At 36.8% G+C, this 15,107-nt stretch overlaps 1 protein-coding gene across 1 annotated transcript in view; it reads left to right on the forward strand.

The window, feature by feature from the left end:
* Positions 1-13,482, forward strand: part of LOC133055073 (zinc finger protein 28 homolog) — a 52,275-nt gene extending 38,793 nt beyond the window's left edge. Inside the window, exon 12 of the mRNA XM_061140545.1 lies at positions 7,922-13,482. Coding sequence (XP_060996528.1) covers positions 7,922-9,288 — 1,367 coding nt within the window. The 3' untranslated portion in view covers positions 9,289-13,482. The remainder of the gene's footprint in view (positions 1-7,921) is intronic.
* Positions 13,483-15,107: the final 1,625 nt, after the last annotated feature.

Genomic DNA, 15,107 nt, shown 5'->3' on the forward strand with positions numbered 1-15,107 from the left:
GAAAAATACAAACTTACCAGATCTGACACAAGAGTAAAAAGAAAATATGCAAAACCTCATATCTCCTAAAGTAATTAAATTCATTGTCAGAAGTCTTTCCAGAAAGAAAATGCTAGACCCAGATAGTTTCACTGGTGAATTCTATTAAATATTTAAGGAAGTAATAGTACAGTATTACACTTATTCCTTCAGAAAAAGAACTCCTTCCAATTCATTTTATGAGACTACTATAATTCTTACACTATGTTCATGAAGGATGTAAGTTTGTAATTCCCTCCCCCCTTGGTAATTTCTATCCTTCTTGAACATAGATGTAAAATGCTTAACAAAAATATCAGAAAATTAAATCCAGCAATATATAGAAATTATGACTAAATAGGGTTTACCCCAGGAGATTATGCTTGGTTTAACATTTAAAAATTAATCAGTGTAATTTACCATATTAACAAAAATGTGAGAAATCATTTGATTATCTCCATGGATGTAAAAATAGCATATGACAAAATTCAATATCCATTCATGATAAAAACTCTCAGGAAACTAGAAATCGAAGGGAGCTTCCTCAGTGTGATAAAGGGCATCTGCTGAAAAAATACTGTATCATTAACTTTATCATATTTGATTGAAGAGTTCCCTCCTAAGACTGAACAAGATCAGGATGCCCAGTCTCCCTGTACCTACTTAACATTAAATTGAAGGTCCGAGCATTGCAGTAAGGCAAGAAAAAGAAATAAGAGATATAAAGATCAAAAAGGAAGAAGTAAAACTATTTGGAGATGGTATAATTCTATACTTAGAAAATCCTAAGGAATCAAAACAACATCTACTCAAACTAGTTAGTGAAGATCACAGGATACAAAGTTAAGCTACAAAAATCAGTTTTGTTTTTATATATGAAAAAAATTAGAAAATTAAAGTTAAGTCAATTAAGAAAAATTAAAGTAAATTAAATCAGTTTACAGTAGGGTCAGAAAACAAAATCCTGAGGAATAAATTTGAAAAAATGTGCAAAACCTCTATGATAAAAGCCATGGAGCATTGCCAAGATGATCTGATGAATAGAAAGATACCATTTTGGGGATGGGAATTCTGTTATAAAACTGTCAATTGTACAGATGCAACACAATTCCAGGCATAATCCTAGGAACCTTTTTTTTTTAAATTTTGTAGATACTGAAAAACTGATTCTAAAATTTATATGGAAGAGCAGTGGACTTAGCATGTCTAAAACAATCTCAAAAAAGGAAGAACATGTTATAGAACTTAGACTACATGACTTCAAGATACTTTAAGATGTATTATAAAATTAAATTAATCAAGACATTGTGGTATTGGCTAAGGATCAGTGAACAGAACAGAGACCCTAGATGTAGACCTCACATGCACTTAGAAGTGTCATTTATTTACTGAAAAAGGTGTCAGAGTCTTCCAATGGAGAAAGGAAAGTATTTCAACAAATGCTACTGGAATAATTGGGGAAAAAAATCTTGACCTCATACCACAATTAATTTGAGATAGATTTTAGGCCTAAATATAAAAACTAAACATTAAAAAATCTTAAAAGTCAAATATAAAAAATAAAATAAAGATTTTAAAACTAGGTATACATTTTATATGTAAAAAATATAAAAGCAAAATGTAAATGGGCTTCCCAGGATGGTGTTAGTGGCAAAGAACCTGCCTGCCAGTGCAGAAGACTTAAGACACAGGTTCAATCCCTGGCTTGGGGCAATCCCCTGGAGCAGGGCATGGCAACCCACTCCAGTATTCTTGCCTGGAGAATCCCATGGTCAGAGGAGCCTGGCGGGCTACAGTCCATAGGATTGCAGAGTCGACATGACTGAAGCGACTTAGCATGCATACAAAGCTTTTAGAGGAAAACACAGGGGAATGACTTGATATTAGGCAAAAGTTTCTTAGGAGAAAGCAGTAACCATAAAAATTAAAAATTGATGTCATAATTTATCCAAATAAAAAACTTTATCTCATCAAAATATACCAATAAAAGAATGAATAAGCAAGTCATAGACTGAGAGAAAATAGAAGTAAAACAAAGGACCAACATCCAGTTGATACACTACAACTCAACACTATAATGATAGACAACTCAATTAAAAATGGGTAAAAAGTACATCCATATCATGGAATAACACTCAGCAACAAAAAGGAGTATATTCTTAATACATGTGATAGTTTGGATGAACCTGGAAGAAATTATGTTGAGTGAAAAAAATAATCATAAAAGGTTATACCATATGACTCTAATTAATATTTATGAAATAATAAAATTATAGAGATGGAAATTGGATTAGTGGTTACCCAGGGTTAGGAAGGTAGGGAGGGGGAAAGATGGTTGAAGCTACAAAGGAATAAACATTGTGGTTATGATGCAGTTGAGTCTTGATTGTGGTGAGGGTTAGGCAAGGCTATGTGTTATGTTATGTGTTAGTGACTCAGTCGTGTCCAACTCTTTGTGACCCCACAGACTAGCTCGCCAGGCTTCTCTGTCCATGGGATTCTCCAGGCAAGAATAGTAGAGTGGATTGCCATTCCCTTCTCCAGGGAATCTTTCTGACCCAGGGACTGAACCCTGGTCTCCTGCATTGCAGGCAGATTCTTTAATGTTTGAGCTATGGGGAAGTCCTCAGGCAAGGCTATACATTTGGTAAAATTGCATAGACCTGTCTATAAACACATACATGAGGGCATGTATAACTGATGAAATCTACATCAGCCCTATGGATTGTTCCAAGGGTAATTTCTTGGTTTGAATATTGTACTATAGTTTGTAAGATGTTCACCTTGAGAGGGAGGGTGAAGGGTTTGTGAGATTTCCCTGTACTTTTCTTTGCAGCACCCTGTGAATCTGCAGTTATTTTAAAACAAAAAGTAAATTAAAATGTCCTGTTGGTGATAGGTAAAAGATTTGAGCCAAGAGAGGAGCTATCCTCTTTCTTGATCAGTGACTATAATTCATCATGATCTAAACCTGTACTAGGCAGCTCAGGCTGCCATAACAAAATACCATAGAATAGGTGACTTAAACAACAGAAATGTATTTTCCCCCAATTCTGGTGGCCAGAAGTTCAAGGTTAGCATTTTGGGGCCTGATGAGGGCTCTCTTCCTGGCTTGCAGATGGAAGATCTCTCTTCCTCCTGTAAGGCCACCAGTACTGTCCTGTCCTATTCTGTCCACCAGTCCTGTGAACTAGGATTCTGCCCTTATTACTTCATTTAACCTTAATTGTCTCCTAAAAGCACTGTCTCCAAATATAGGCACATTGGGTATTTAGGGCTTAAGTGTAATTTAGAGGGACAAAATTCAGTCCATAGCAATGTCTGTATAGGGTCCAATTTCTTTCCAGTCTAGCTAGTATACATACACTTGCTTACCTAAAAATATGTTCATTTATTCAGCAATACCTGTGGTAGTTCCCAGCAGTCTTCTTGTGTACATTTTAATAAGAGTAAGGACATTAAGTTAACAAGTAAATGAATAGTTTTATGTAGTGGCAAGTGTTATTAAGAAAAGCGAGGTGAACAGGAGATAGAAATTGGGAGGTGTAGACAGATTTTTGGGTGTTTGGGGCTTTTTGAAGAGATGATTTTTGAGTGGAGACATGAAAAAGAGCTCAGACCATTTGAATATCTAAAGCAAGAACAGTCCTGATGAAACAGTAAATGCAGAGACCTTGGGTTAGAGGGCAAAGACTTTGGTGTTTGAGGAACAGCAAGAAGGCCAGCATGCAAATTTTTATTATCATCCTTACCTTTTTTCTAGATGATCTTACTTGCAAAGCAGAAATAGAAACACAGTAGTGTCGAGAACAAACGTATGGCTACCAAGGGGGAAGTTCAGGTAGAATGAATTGGGAGATTGGGACTAACATATTGGCACTATCGATACTGTTATAAAATAGACAGATAATGATAACCTACTGTATAGCATAGGGAACTCTACTCAGTGCTCTGTGATAACCTAAATGGGAAGGAAATCCAAAAAAGACAGGATATATGTAAACATACAGCTGATTCACGTTGGTGTACAGCAGAAACTAATACAACATTATAAAGCAACTATACTCCAATAAAAATTTTAAAAAGAAGACAAGGAGGAAGGCCGGGATGATTATTCAAAAGATAAGTGAGAAGTAGAGTAACAAGATGAAGTCAGAAAGTTAGGCATGGGTTAGGTCATGTAAAATTTGTGTATCATAGGGGAAGTCATTGTGATAGAAAGCCATTGGAGATTTCTGAGCAGGGGAATGTCATGAGCTGATTTGTCTTATAAGTATCACTCTATAGAGAATAGATCAAATAGGGGCAAGATGAATAGTAGGAAGACCAATTAGGAGGCTATTTTCATTTGTCACAGTGGAATATGGTAGTGGCTTTGATTTGAATGTTATTGGTGGGAGATAGACAGATGTTAGATTCATGGTGGGTTTGCCCAGAATATACTGCTGGGCTGCTCCTTGGTCTGAATCCTCCACACTTGAGGCTGCTCCCACAAGTGGATGTTTTCTTTACCCAGATTGAACTCCTCATACAGCCTCCTTCTCCCTATGTGGATAAGGAGCATCTTTGTCTTTGAGTTGGTGCATTTTATCCATCTGCAGTTAAGTAATTTTCTTATATGTGCTGTGCTTAGTTGCTCAGTCATGGCCGATTCTTTGCAACCCCATGCACTGTTGCCGGGCAGGCCACCCCATGGACTGTTGACCTGCCAGGCTCCTCTGTCCATGGGGATTCTCCAGGCAAGAATACTGGAGTGGGTTACCATGCCCTCCTCCAGGGGATCTTCCCGACCCAGGGCTTGAACCCAGGTCTTCCTGCACTGCAAGTGAATTCTTTACTGTCACCAGGGAAATATATAAACCTTATATATTTAGGTTTAAATCCACTGTCTTTTTTCTGTTTGTTCAGCATTCTCTTTTTTCCCCTCTCATGCCTATTTTGGATTAATCAAAAAGTTTTATTTTAGCTTTTGCCTCTTGAGTGTGTTAGTTATACACACTTCAGTTTTTAATAGTTGCTTTAGAGGTTAGCACATGCATTCTTCACTTACTGCATTGTACCTTAAATTAGTTCCTTTATATCTTTCTCAATATTGTAGAGACATTCATAACATTTAAATTCTTTTTATGTATCCTCTACTTTTTTTTTACTGTTGTTTATCTTGACTCTATATACATTTAGATCCCCATAGAGTATTAATTTATATACTGTTATTAATACTGATTTATATTTACCTACACAGGTACCTTTTACAGTGCTCCTTTTTCTTTTCTGCACTGTAGTGCTTTCTGCTTAGAATCATTTTCTCTGTTCCTGAAGAACTTCCTTTAGTATTTCTTTTACTGTGCCTGTTGGCAGTGAAATCTGTTAGGTTTTATTTGAAACTATCTTTATTTTGTCTTCATTTTTAAAGGGTACAGAATTTTGTCTTCATTCTCTGGAGTACAGAACTCTGGATTGGCAGTTAATTTCTCTTAGCAGCTGTCTTCTTGTTTTTCTGGCTTCTATCATTTTCATTGAGTAGCAGTTTGTCAATCATGTTGTAATTCTCTCTCTCTCTTTTTTTTTTTTTGTAATTCTCTTGGAGGTATTAAAACAATACCTCCTGGAGATATCCTGGAGATATTTTTCCTCTTTTCCCCATAAACTCTTAATATTTGGTGTGTAGTTTTACAGAAGATAGGTTTTCTAGGTACACATATGTGTTATTATATTAGCAGGAATACAATGTCTTCTAAAGATGTCTAATCCATTCACTGGTAATAATGCTGAAAACTCAGCCTTTGTGTGCTGGTGGTGAATCAAACCTCAGAGACAGAGTTTTGGGTGAAGTAGAAAAGAATAGCTTTATTTCTTTGCCAGGCAAAGGGGGACACGGTGGGCTTGTGCTTTAAAAACTGTGTGTCCCAACCTGGGAGGAGTTGGTGAAGACTTTTATAGAAATAGTTCAAGATCAGGGTTGCTAATAAGGATCAGGGTGTGTGCAGGGCCTGTATTGCTTTCATTTAATCTGGCTTGATGAGCTTCACTGATTCCTTTAATCTGGCCTCAGGTGGTGTCTTTTTTTTTTTTTTTTTTTTTTAATTAGTTGGAGAAATTACTTCACAACATTTCAGTGGGTTTTGTCATACATTGATATGAATCAGCCATAGAGTTACATGTAGTCCCCATCCTGATCCCCCCTCCCACCTCCCTTTCCACCCGATTCCTCTGGGTCTTCCCAGTGCACCAGGCCCGAGCACTTGTCTCATGCATCCCACCTGGGCTGGTGATCAATTTCACCATAGATAATATACATGCTGTTCTTTCGAAACATCCCACCCTCACCTTCTCCCACAGAGTCCAAAAGTCTGTTCTGTACTTCTGTGTCTCTTTTTCTGTTTTGCATATAGGGTTATCGTTACCATCTTTCTAAATTCCATATATATGTGTTAGTATGCTGTAATGTTCTTTATCTTTCTGGCTTACTTCACTCTGTATAATGGGCTCCAGTTTCATCCATCTCATTAGAACTGATTCAAATGAATTCTTTTTAACGGCTGAGTAATATTCCATGGTGTATATGTACCAGAGCTTCCTTATCCATTCATCTGCTCATGGGCATCTAGGTTGCTTCCATGTCCTGGCTATAATGAACAGTGCTGTGATGAACACTGGGATGCACGTGTCTCTTTCAGATCTGGTTTCCTCAGTGTGTATGCCCAGAAGTGGGATTGCTGGGTCATATGGCAGTTCTGTTTCCAGTTTTTTAAGAAATCTCCACACTGTTGTCCATAGTGGCTGTACTAGTTTGCATTCCCACCAACAGTGTAAGAGGGTTCCCTTTTCTCCACACCCTCTCCAGCATTTATTGCTTGTAAACTTTTGGATAGCAGCCATCCTGACTGGCGTGTAATGGTACCTCATTGTGGTTTTGATTTGCATTTCTCTAATAATGAGTGATGTTGAGCATCTTTTCATGTGTTTGTTAGCCATCTGTATGTCTTCTTTGGAGAAATGTCTGTTTAGTTCTTTGGCCCATTTTTTGATTGGGTCATTTATTTTTCTGGAATTGAGCTTCAGGAGTTGCTTGTATGTTTTTGAGATTAATCCTTTGTCTGTTGCTTCATTTGCTATTATTTTCTCCCAATCTGAGGGCTGTCTTTTCACCTTACTTATAGTTTCTTTTGTAGTACAAAAGCTTTTAAGTTTCATTAGGTTCCATTTGTTTAGTTTTGCTTTTATTTCCAATATTCTGGGAGGTGGGTCATAGAGGCTCTTGCTGTGATTTATGTCGGAGAGTGTTTTGCCTATGTTCTCCTCTAGGAGTTTTATAGTTTCTGGTCTTACATTTAGATCTTTAATCCATTTTGAGTTTATTTTTGTGTATGGTGTTAGAAAGTGTTCTAGTTTCATTCTTTTACAAGTGGTTGACCAGTGTTCCCAGCACCACTTGTTAAAGAGGTTGTCTTTTTTCCATTGTATATCAGGTGGTGTCTTGATGAGCTTCTCAGGGTTATCAAATTGTCACCTTCTCTTTGGAACATCTTCCAATTGCTGGGGGTTTTAGTTCTGCAGAAGAGCTCAAAGATACTGTTATGTGTATCCCTTGTGGTGGAACCAGGACTGTGACCCAAGGTTGCAGTATTGTTTCTTGACTGCCCCTTGTTTCTGCATCCTCTCCCTTCCCTGATTTGCACCTGTTCAGATTTTCCCTTTGGAATCTAGGGAAGGTCCATGGAGGCTGGAGTCTATTCTCTGCAAAGAAACAGGGGACACAGAAAGGCTACCATGCCCAGGAGCTCCAAAGGGTCCTACTTGGTTTCAGGAATAGGCATTGTTTTAGGTGCTTTTTATTTCTGTATAGTTTTCTTTCTTCTGGAACAGGAAAACATCATGTGTTTGCTTTCTTGTTTTCTTTCAGACTTGGAGTCCAGATACAGTGCCAATATTTTATCTCCAGAAAAGGACATTTATGAAATATATTCATTCCAGTGGGAGATAATGGAAAGAATTAAAAGCTATAGCCTTCAGGACTCCATTTTCAGAAGTGATTGGGAATGCAAAAGCAAAATTGAGGGGCAAAAGGAACCACAAGAGGGATATTTTGGGCAAGTGAAAATTGCTTCTGAAAAAATGACCACTTACAAAAAGCATAATCTTCTTGCTGAATATCAGAGAGTTCATAATGGAGAAAAGTTATATGAATGTAAGGTATGTAGGAAGACCTTTATTCGTCGTTCAACACTTAGTCAACACCTGAGAATTCATACTGGTGAGAAACCTTACAAATGTAAGGAATGTGGGCAGGCCTTTAGACAGCGTGCACACCTTATCAGACATCACAAACTTCATACTGGTGAGAAACCCTATGAATGCAAAGAATGTGGGAAGGCCTTTACAGTCCTCCAAGAACTGACTCAGCATCAGAGACTTCATACTGGTGAAAAGCCCTATGAATGTAAGGAATGTGGAAAGGCCTTTAGAGTACATCAGCAGCTCGCTCGACATCAGAGAATTCACACTGGCGAGAAGCCCTATGAATGTAAGGCATGTGGGAAGACCTTTAGGCAATGTACACACCTTACTCGACATCAAAGACTTCATACTTCCGAGAAGCTCTATGAATGTAAGGAATGTGGGAAAGCCTTCGTATGCGGTCCAGACCTTAGAATACATCAGAAAATACATTTTGGGGAGAAACCCTATGAATGTAAGGAATGTGGAAAGGCTTTTAGGATATGCCAACAGCTTACTGTCCATCAGAGTATTCATACTGGTGAGAAACCCTATGAATGTAAGGAATGTGGGAAGACTTTTAGATTAAGGCAACAACTTGTTCGCCATCAGAGAATTCATACTCGTGAGAAACCCTATGAATGTATGGAGTGTTGGAAGACCTTTAGTAGTTACTCACAACTTATTTCCCATCAGAGCATTCATATTGGTGAGAGACCTTATGAATGTGAAGAATGTGGGAAGGCATTTAGACTACTGTCACAACTTACTCAGCATCAGAGTATTCATACTGGTGAGAAACCTTATGAATGTAAAGAATGTAGAAAACCTTTTAGACTGCTCTCACAACTTACTCAACATCAGAGTATTCATACTGGAGAGAAACCTTATGAATGTAAGGAATGTGGTAAAGCTTTTAGACTTTATTCTTTTCTTACTCAACATCAGAGAATTCATACTGGTGAGAAACCCTACAAATGTAAGGAATGTAAGAAGGCCTTTAGACAACATTCACACCTTACTCAACATCAGAAAATTCATAATGTAATTTAATACAAGGCTTTCAAATGCACGTTATGTTACAGAACATCAGAAAATTCATTTTTGAGAGAATTTGTTTGATGCTCATCATTTAGCATAAAAAGTTTATATTACAGAAAAAAATGTTGCTTTAATGGTTGCTTCCACCACCATTCAAGCATTGTCTTCAGCATATTCATATGAGAAAGTAATATAATGAATGCAGGAAAATCTTTAGCCTTATCTATCTTTATTGCCATTTGACCACTGTATTACCAGTGTATTATTGGATAGGTACTTAAATTTCTGTGCCTCATTTTGCTCACTTGTAAAATGGTGATAGTAGTATCTATGAATATTAGTTATTTATTGCTGCATAATAAAATACCACAAACTTAGTAGCTTAAAATAATACACATTTATTATCTCAGTTTCTATGGGTCAGGAGTCTAGGCATAACTTAGTTGGGTCCTCTGCTTCAGGGCCTCTCACAAGGCTAAAATCAAGGTTTCAACCATGACTGAGTCTCATCTGAAGGCTCAACTGGGGAAGAGATCCACTTCTAACCTCACATGGTTGTTGGCCAAATTAATTTTCTGAGGGCTGTTGCACTGAGGTCTTCAGATTCTAGCTGGCTGTTGGCTGAAGGCTGACTTCAGTCAGGTCCTTGCTACATGAGCCTCTTCAGCATAACTGCTTGCTTCATCAGAGAAAGCAAGAGTCTGCTAGCATCAAAGAAGCTATCATCTTGTGTTTCTAATAATTGAAATGACATTATTTCATTACCTTTTTACCTTCTATTGCTTGGAAGCAAGAAACTAGGCTGCCCTATACTCAAGGGAACAGGCTTATAGAAGAGTATGAATCCCAGGAGGAAGGGATCACTGGGGCCAATTCAGAGTCAGCCTGCTGTATCATTGTGAGGATTGAGTAGTTAATACTTGGAAAAACAGCAGCAATATAGCATGTTTTCTGTAAATATTATCTATAGTTGTTATTAACATCATTAGTGTTAGTGAATTCATATGAAAGGAAGATCCTATAGAAGTAATAAATGTAGAAATGCCTTCTGTCACTGCTCAGTACTTACTAAATTTAAGATTATTCTGGATAAAATCTAGAAGGTTATATTGAATGCAGGAAGTTCTTCATCACTTGAGCTGCATCAGAAATTTCATGCTGAAAAAAAACCTGATGAATTTCATGCATATGAGATTAAGAATATAGTGGTTGAAGAAGCAAAGAGAAATATGAAATTGTTTTCCCATAATAAATTACAAGGTAAATGTTTTATAATCTGTATTCTGTGACTGCCACTCAAGATTAATTAGAAGGTATCCAAAAGATGGCAAAAAAGAAATTAACCACTTGGAAATATAATTGTGTATGTGTGTGTATATGTTACTCTTGTAGAAAGAAAGAAAATATTCCATTACAACTAGTAAACTTTTTGATGCTCATAGTATCCCATCTTCAACCAGTAGGAGTTGGGTTTTTTGACATGACCCCAGTTGCAGTTTGATAGTTTACTTGGTTATGGCTGCCTAATTTGGTCAGCTTAGGAAGATGCTTGGGTATCAGTTCATTCTGAAAACTAATAAATAAAGGGGAAAGTATTTATTTTGCTTTTTCCATGTGAATCAGGTCTCAGGGTCACCCAGAACTCATCAAACTAAAACTTTTTTTAATTTAATAAATCTTACCAGTAAATACAGAAAAAAAATTGATATTTGGATTAGAAAAATCATTTTCTAGTTCCTAATTTAAAGAATAATGTCCAGAAAGTGATCTTCAAGGGATATTAAAACTATTTGGGGAAAGAGTTTATAGTGAGAACTTTATATTGGATTTATCAAGCTGACCATCTTTAAGCCCTCTGGCTGATTTTAACATCTATAAAAGTGGAACTGTCAGACAGTATGCACCTCCTGGTATAATGCAGTTAGGAAGTACATGTCACTACTATGAAGTTTTCTTGCCAAAATAATGAACAGAAAAAATCAAACTTTCAAATCAAAAAATTTTTTAAACCCAAGAATTTGAGAAATAGATGAACAAAGTAAATGATACCACAGGAAGCAGCCAAGCAGATCCAGAATGTATAAAATTCCCAAAACAATTCCCAAAATTGACCTGATTTCTTCAACTATTGAGTGGCGTGAAAAAAGAAGGGCACTGTTACCAGATTTTAAAAAAAGACTGGAGGCACATCAACTAAATTCAATATGTGGGCATTATTTGAACCCAGATTGAATAAAGTGTAAAAAGACATTTTGGAGACTGGGGAAAATGTGGACATGCACTGAGTATTAAGTGATTTTTAGAAATACTAGTTTTGTTGTTTAGTTACTAAGTTGTATCCATGGACTGTAGCCCACCAGGCTTCTCTGTCCATGGGATTTCCCAGACAAGAATACTGGAGTGAGTTGCCATTTCCTTTTCCAGGGGATCTTCCCAACCCAGGGGTCAAACTTGAATCTCTCGGGTCTCCTGCATTGGCAGGTGGGTTCTTTACCACTGGCGCCATTCAGGAAGCATGATAATAATATCAATGTGGTTATTAAAAAATAAAAGATTTTATGATTGGAAATAAATATATAGGAAATGGTAAGATACCCAGATTGTATTAAAATATTCAAGCAAAAGAAAAATTGGCAAAGAGAGCTAGAAAGTATCAATAGACTGATAAAATGTTAATAATTACTGAAGTAGAATGGTTGTTTATGGGGGGTTCATTGTTCTAATATTTTTACTTTTTTATGTGTTTGGAAATTTCAATAATAAAATATTTAAAATCAAAACAAACTATACACTGCTTCAGAAATCATTGTTAATAAGATGCCTGCATATATGAACTTGTCAGATGTCACCAAAGTTCTATTCAGTGAGGAACTTATGCCCCTGAATGCATTAAGGAAATCTTGTTTGTAGGCCTAGGCTTCATCTTCACTTTTCCACAGCCATCAAAGCTGGGCCTGTCACATGGATAAATGTGTTAAAGGAATGAGTAAACCTTTATGTCAAGAAACCAGGAAAAGAACAAAGTAAAACCAACAGAAGAGAAGCAAAGTAAATTTAAAATTAGAAATTAAGGGGTTAGATACTATTAGACTTAATCCAGTCTTAATGACTATATCTTGGCAAATCTAATCAATGAAAAGAAAATGAAATATGAAACAGCATTAATGATGACAAAAGGGACATTACTACAGATTATCAATAATTTTTTCTTTTAATTCTAAGGTAACACTATTTGTATGTACAATATGTATTCCAATATATGTCAAAACATAGAGGGATTGCATTTTCATCTCTTAAGAATGTTATCACAACTGACTGTGCTCTAGAACCCAAACAGACCAACAAATGTGTGTGTATGAAGTTCCTGTTGAAGGAAAAAAATCTGATAGTTGCATAGGTGAAAGTCTTAAGAAACAGATAATCCTTAACAGGATTTTAGCAATTAATTTTGCACAGGTAAAATAGTCCTGATATAAAACTAGATGCGGATAACTCTTAAAGAGCAAAATCTAGACCAGCTTCATTTATGAAAAGCCTATTAATTCTAAATAGTTATATTTAGAATTTATTACAAAATCAGTCTTCATTAATAGGTTAGTATTTTGCCTTTTCCAAGCACAAAATATCTCCAGAAGGCCTGTGTTTAACCTAGCACAAGACCTTAACCCAACATTCTCCACAAGTTTGTTTCAGGGATACTAATCCATGAGGATATTTGGGGGAAAAAGGTATTGTGGGGAAAATCATGAATGAAACAAAGGATAAAATATCTATTTTGGGGGGGAAATCCAAGTACTTCTTACCAGCTTGTTAAAAGATGTATTCAAGATGTATTTTCATTTAACACAGTGTATCTCAAATTTACTTCACTGTGCAATTCTCTCACTCCAAATATCTCTTAACACCTTTAGAGTGTGAACCATTTTAGTAGATGTTACCATAACCACAGTGAGTGTCTTGAAGGATGTCATTTCAGACATGGTGAGTGAGTGTGTTGGGGAAGGGTGAGGAAGGTCACTTTTCTCCGTAGCTCACCTCATGCTCTGAAAGCAGCTTCTGGCTTGAATACTGGGCTAGTGCTTTTCTACAGAGTGGAAACGATTTCAGCCTGGTCCTTGGTAGTGTATGTATTAAACATGCTGAAATACACAGTGATTAGGACATAAATGATTTTTCATTGTAATAAAAATGCTATATTAAATATCATTTTGTGTATTTTTTTTCTTTCTTTATAGTTAAGATTTTCTCAAAGGTGCATATCTAGAAGTGCTTTGTAGACTTTGCTTCCCATATTGCCAGATTGTTGCCCCATCCTTGCACAAATTTTGAATCCCTTCAGTTACTAAAGATGAGTGTCTGTATTTACCTGATCACAAGCAAATTGAGCACATTTTTTCATATGTGTTTATTGACCAATCATATTTTCCTAAAAGTGCTTTTTTTATTCACGTACTTTCTCTGTTTCTTTTTGGGTTTTCCCATTGATTTTTTAGGATCCCCCAAGTAATCCAGGTATTGATAATTCCAGGTATTGTTGTTGTTTAGTTGCTCAGTCATGTCCGACTCTCTTTGCAACACCATGGACTGCAGCATGGTAGCCTTCCCTGTTCTTCAGTATCTCCTGGAGTTTGCTCAAACTCATGTCCATTGAGTCAATAATGCCAGGTATTACACATTTATAAATGTTGGACTTATTTTCTTCACAGATAGCATGTGTTGTAACTGTGTTACAATGTTCATTGTTTTGCTAACATTAAGTTTAGGTACAGTTTTCATTTGAAAGTGAAAAGTGAAGGTGAAAGTTGCTCAGTCCTGTCTGACTTTTTGCAACCCCATGGACTATACCAACTGAGCTATTAGAGACGCCCATAGTTTTCATTTTAAATCATACCAAATAATTGTATTCAAAAGACAAGAAGGACCTCTATGGAGAAGGAAATAGCAACCCACTCCAGTATTCTTGCCTGGAAAAGTCCATGGACAGAGGAGCCTGGTGGGCTGCAGTCCATGGGGTTACATGACTGAGCATGTGTGCACGAGGGTGGAGGGAGATGGGTTGGTAGCAATAAAGTGGTAGAACTAAAAAAAAAAAAAAGAAGGACCTCATGATTTACTCCTTTTAAATATGTTTTCTGCCATGCATCTGCAAATAGAAATAAGTTTCCCCAATATGTTATTTATTTATATTTCTCAGTAGATAAAATGACATCAAGCTGTACACTTAAGATTTATGCCTTTATGTAGCATAGAAACAGACAAGCAGCCCCTGATGTGCTGGAGCTGCTCAGGTCCCTTCAGTTACATCTTGGTGTTTTCCTGGTGACTTTCAGTGATCTCACTTCCCTAAGTGGCTCAGATGGTAAAGAACCCGCCTACAATGTGGGAGACCTGGGTTCAATCCCTGGGTTGGGAAGACCCCCTGGAGAAGGACATGACAACCCACTTCACTTCAGTATTCTTGCCTGGAGAATCCCGCGGACAGAGGAGCCTGGCAGGCTACAGTCCATAGGGTTGCAAGGAGTCAGACACAACTGAAGCAACTTAGCAACAGCAGATAGGCAACTCTGTGACTCCAATGGGTCAAGACAAAAACAAGATCATTCTGTAATAATACTGAAACACAGATAAAACAGGAACATTTTTCAAACTGCAAAATGCCAAACATGCTCCTGGATAATAGGAATGACTGCTATTTCTTTACCAATTGTAATTTTAACCTTGCTTTATTCTGCTCCCCCAGAGATAAGATTTATTAATATATGTAGTCATAAACAAGAAGGTCCTATTGTATAGCACAGGGAACTTTATTCAATATCCTGTAGTAAACCACA

Source organism: Dama dama, chromosome 4, assembly GCF_033118175.1.
Source record: "Dama dama isolate Ldn47 chromosome 4, ASM3311817v1, whole genome shotgun sequence".
In the NCBI taxonomy this organism is placed as follows: Eukaryota; Metazoa; Chordata; class Mammalia; order Artiodactyla; family Cervidae; genus Dama; species Dama dama.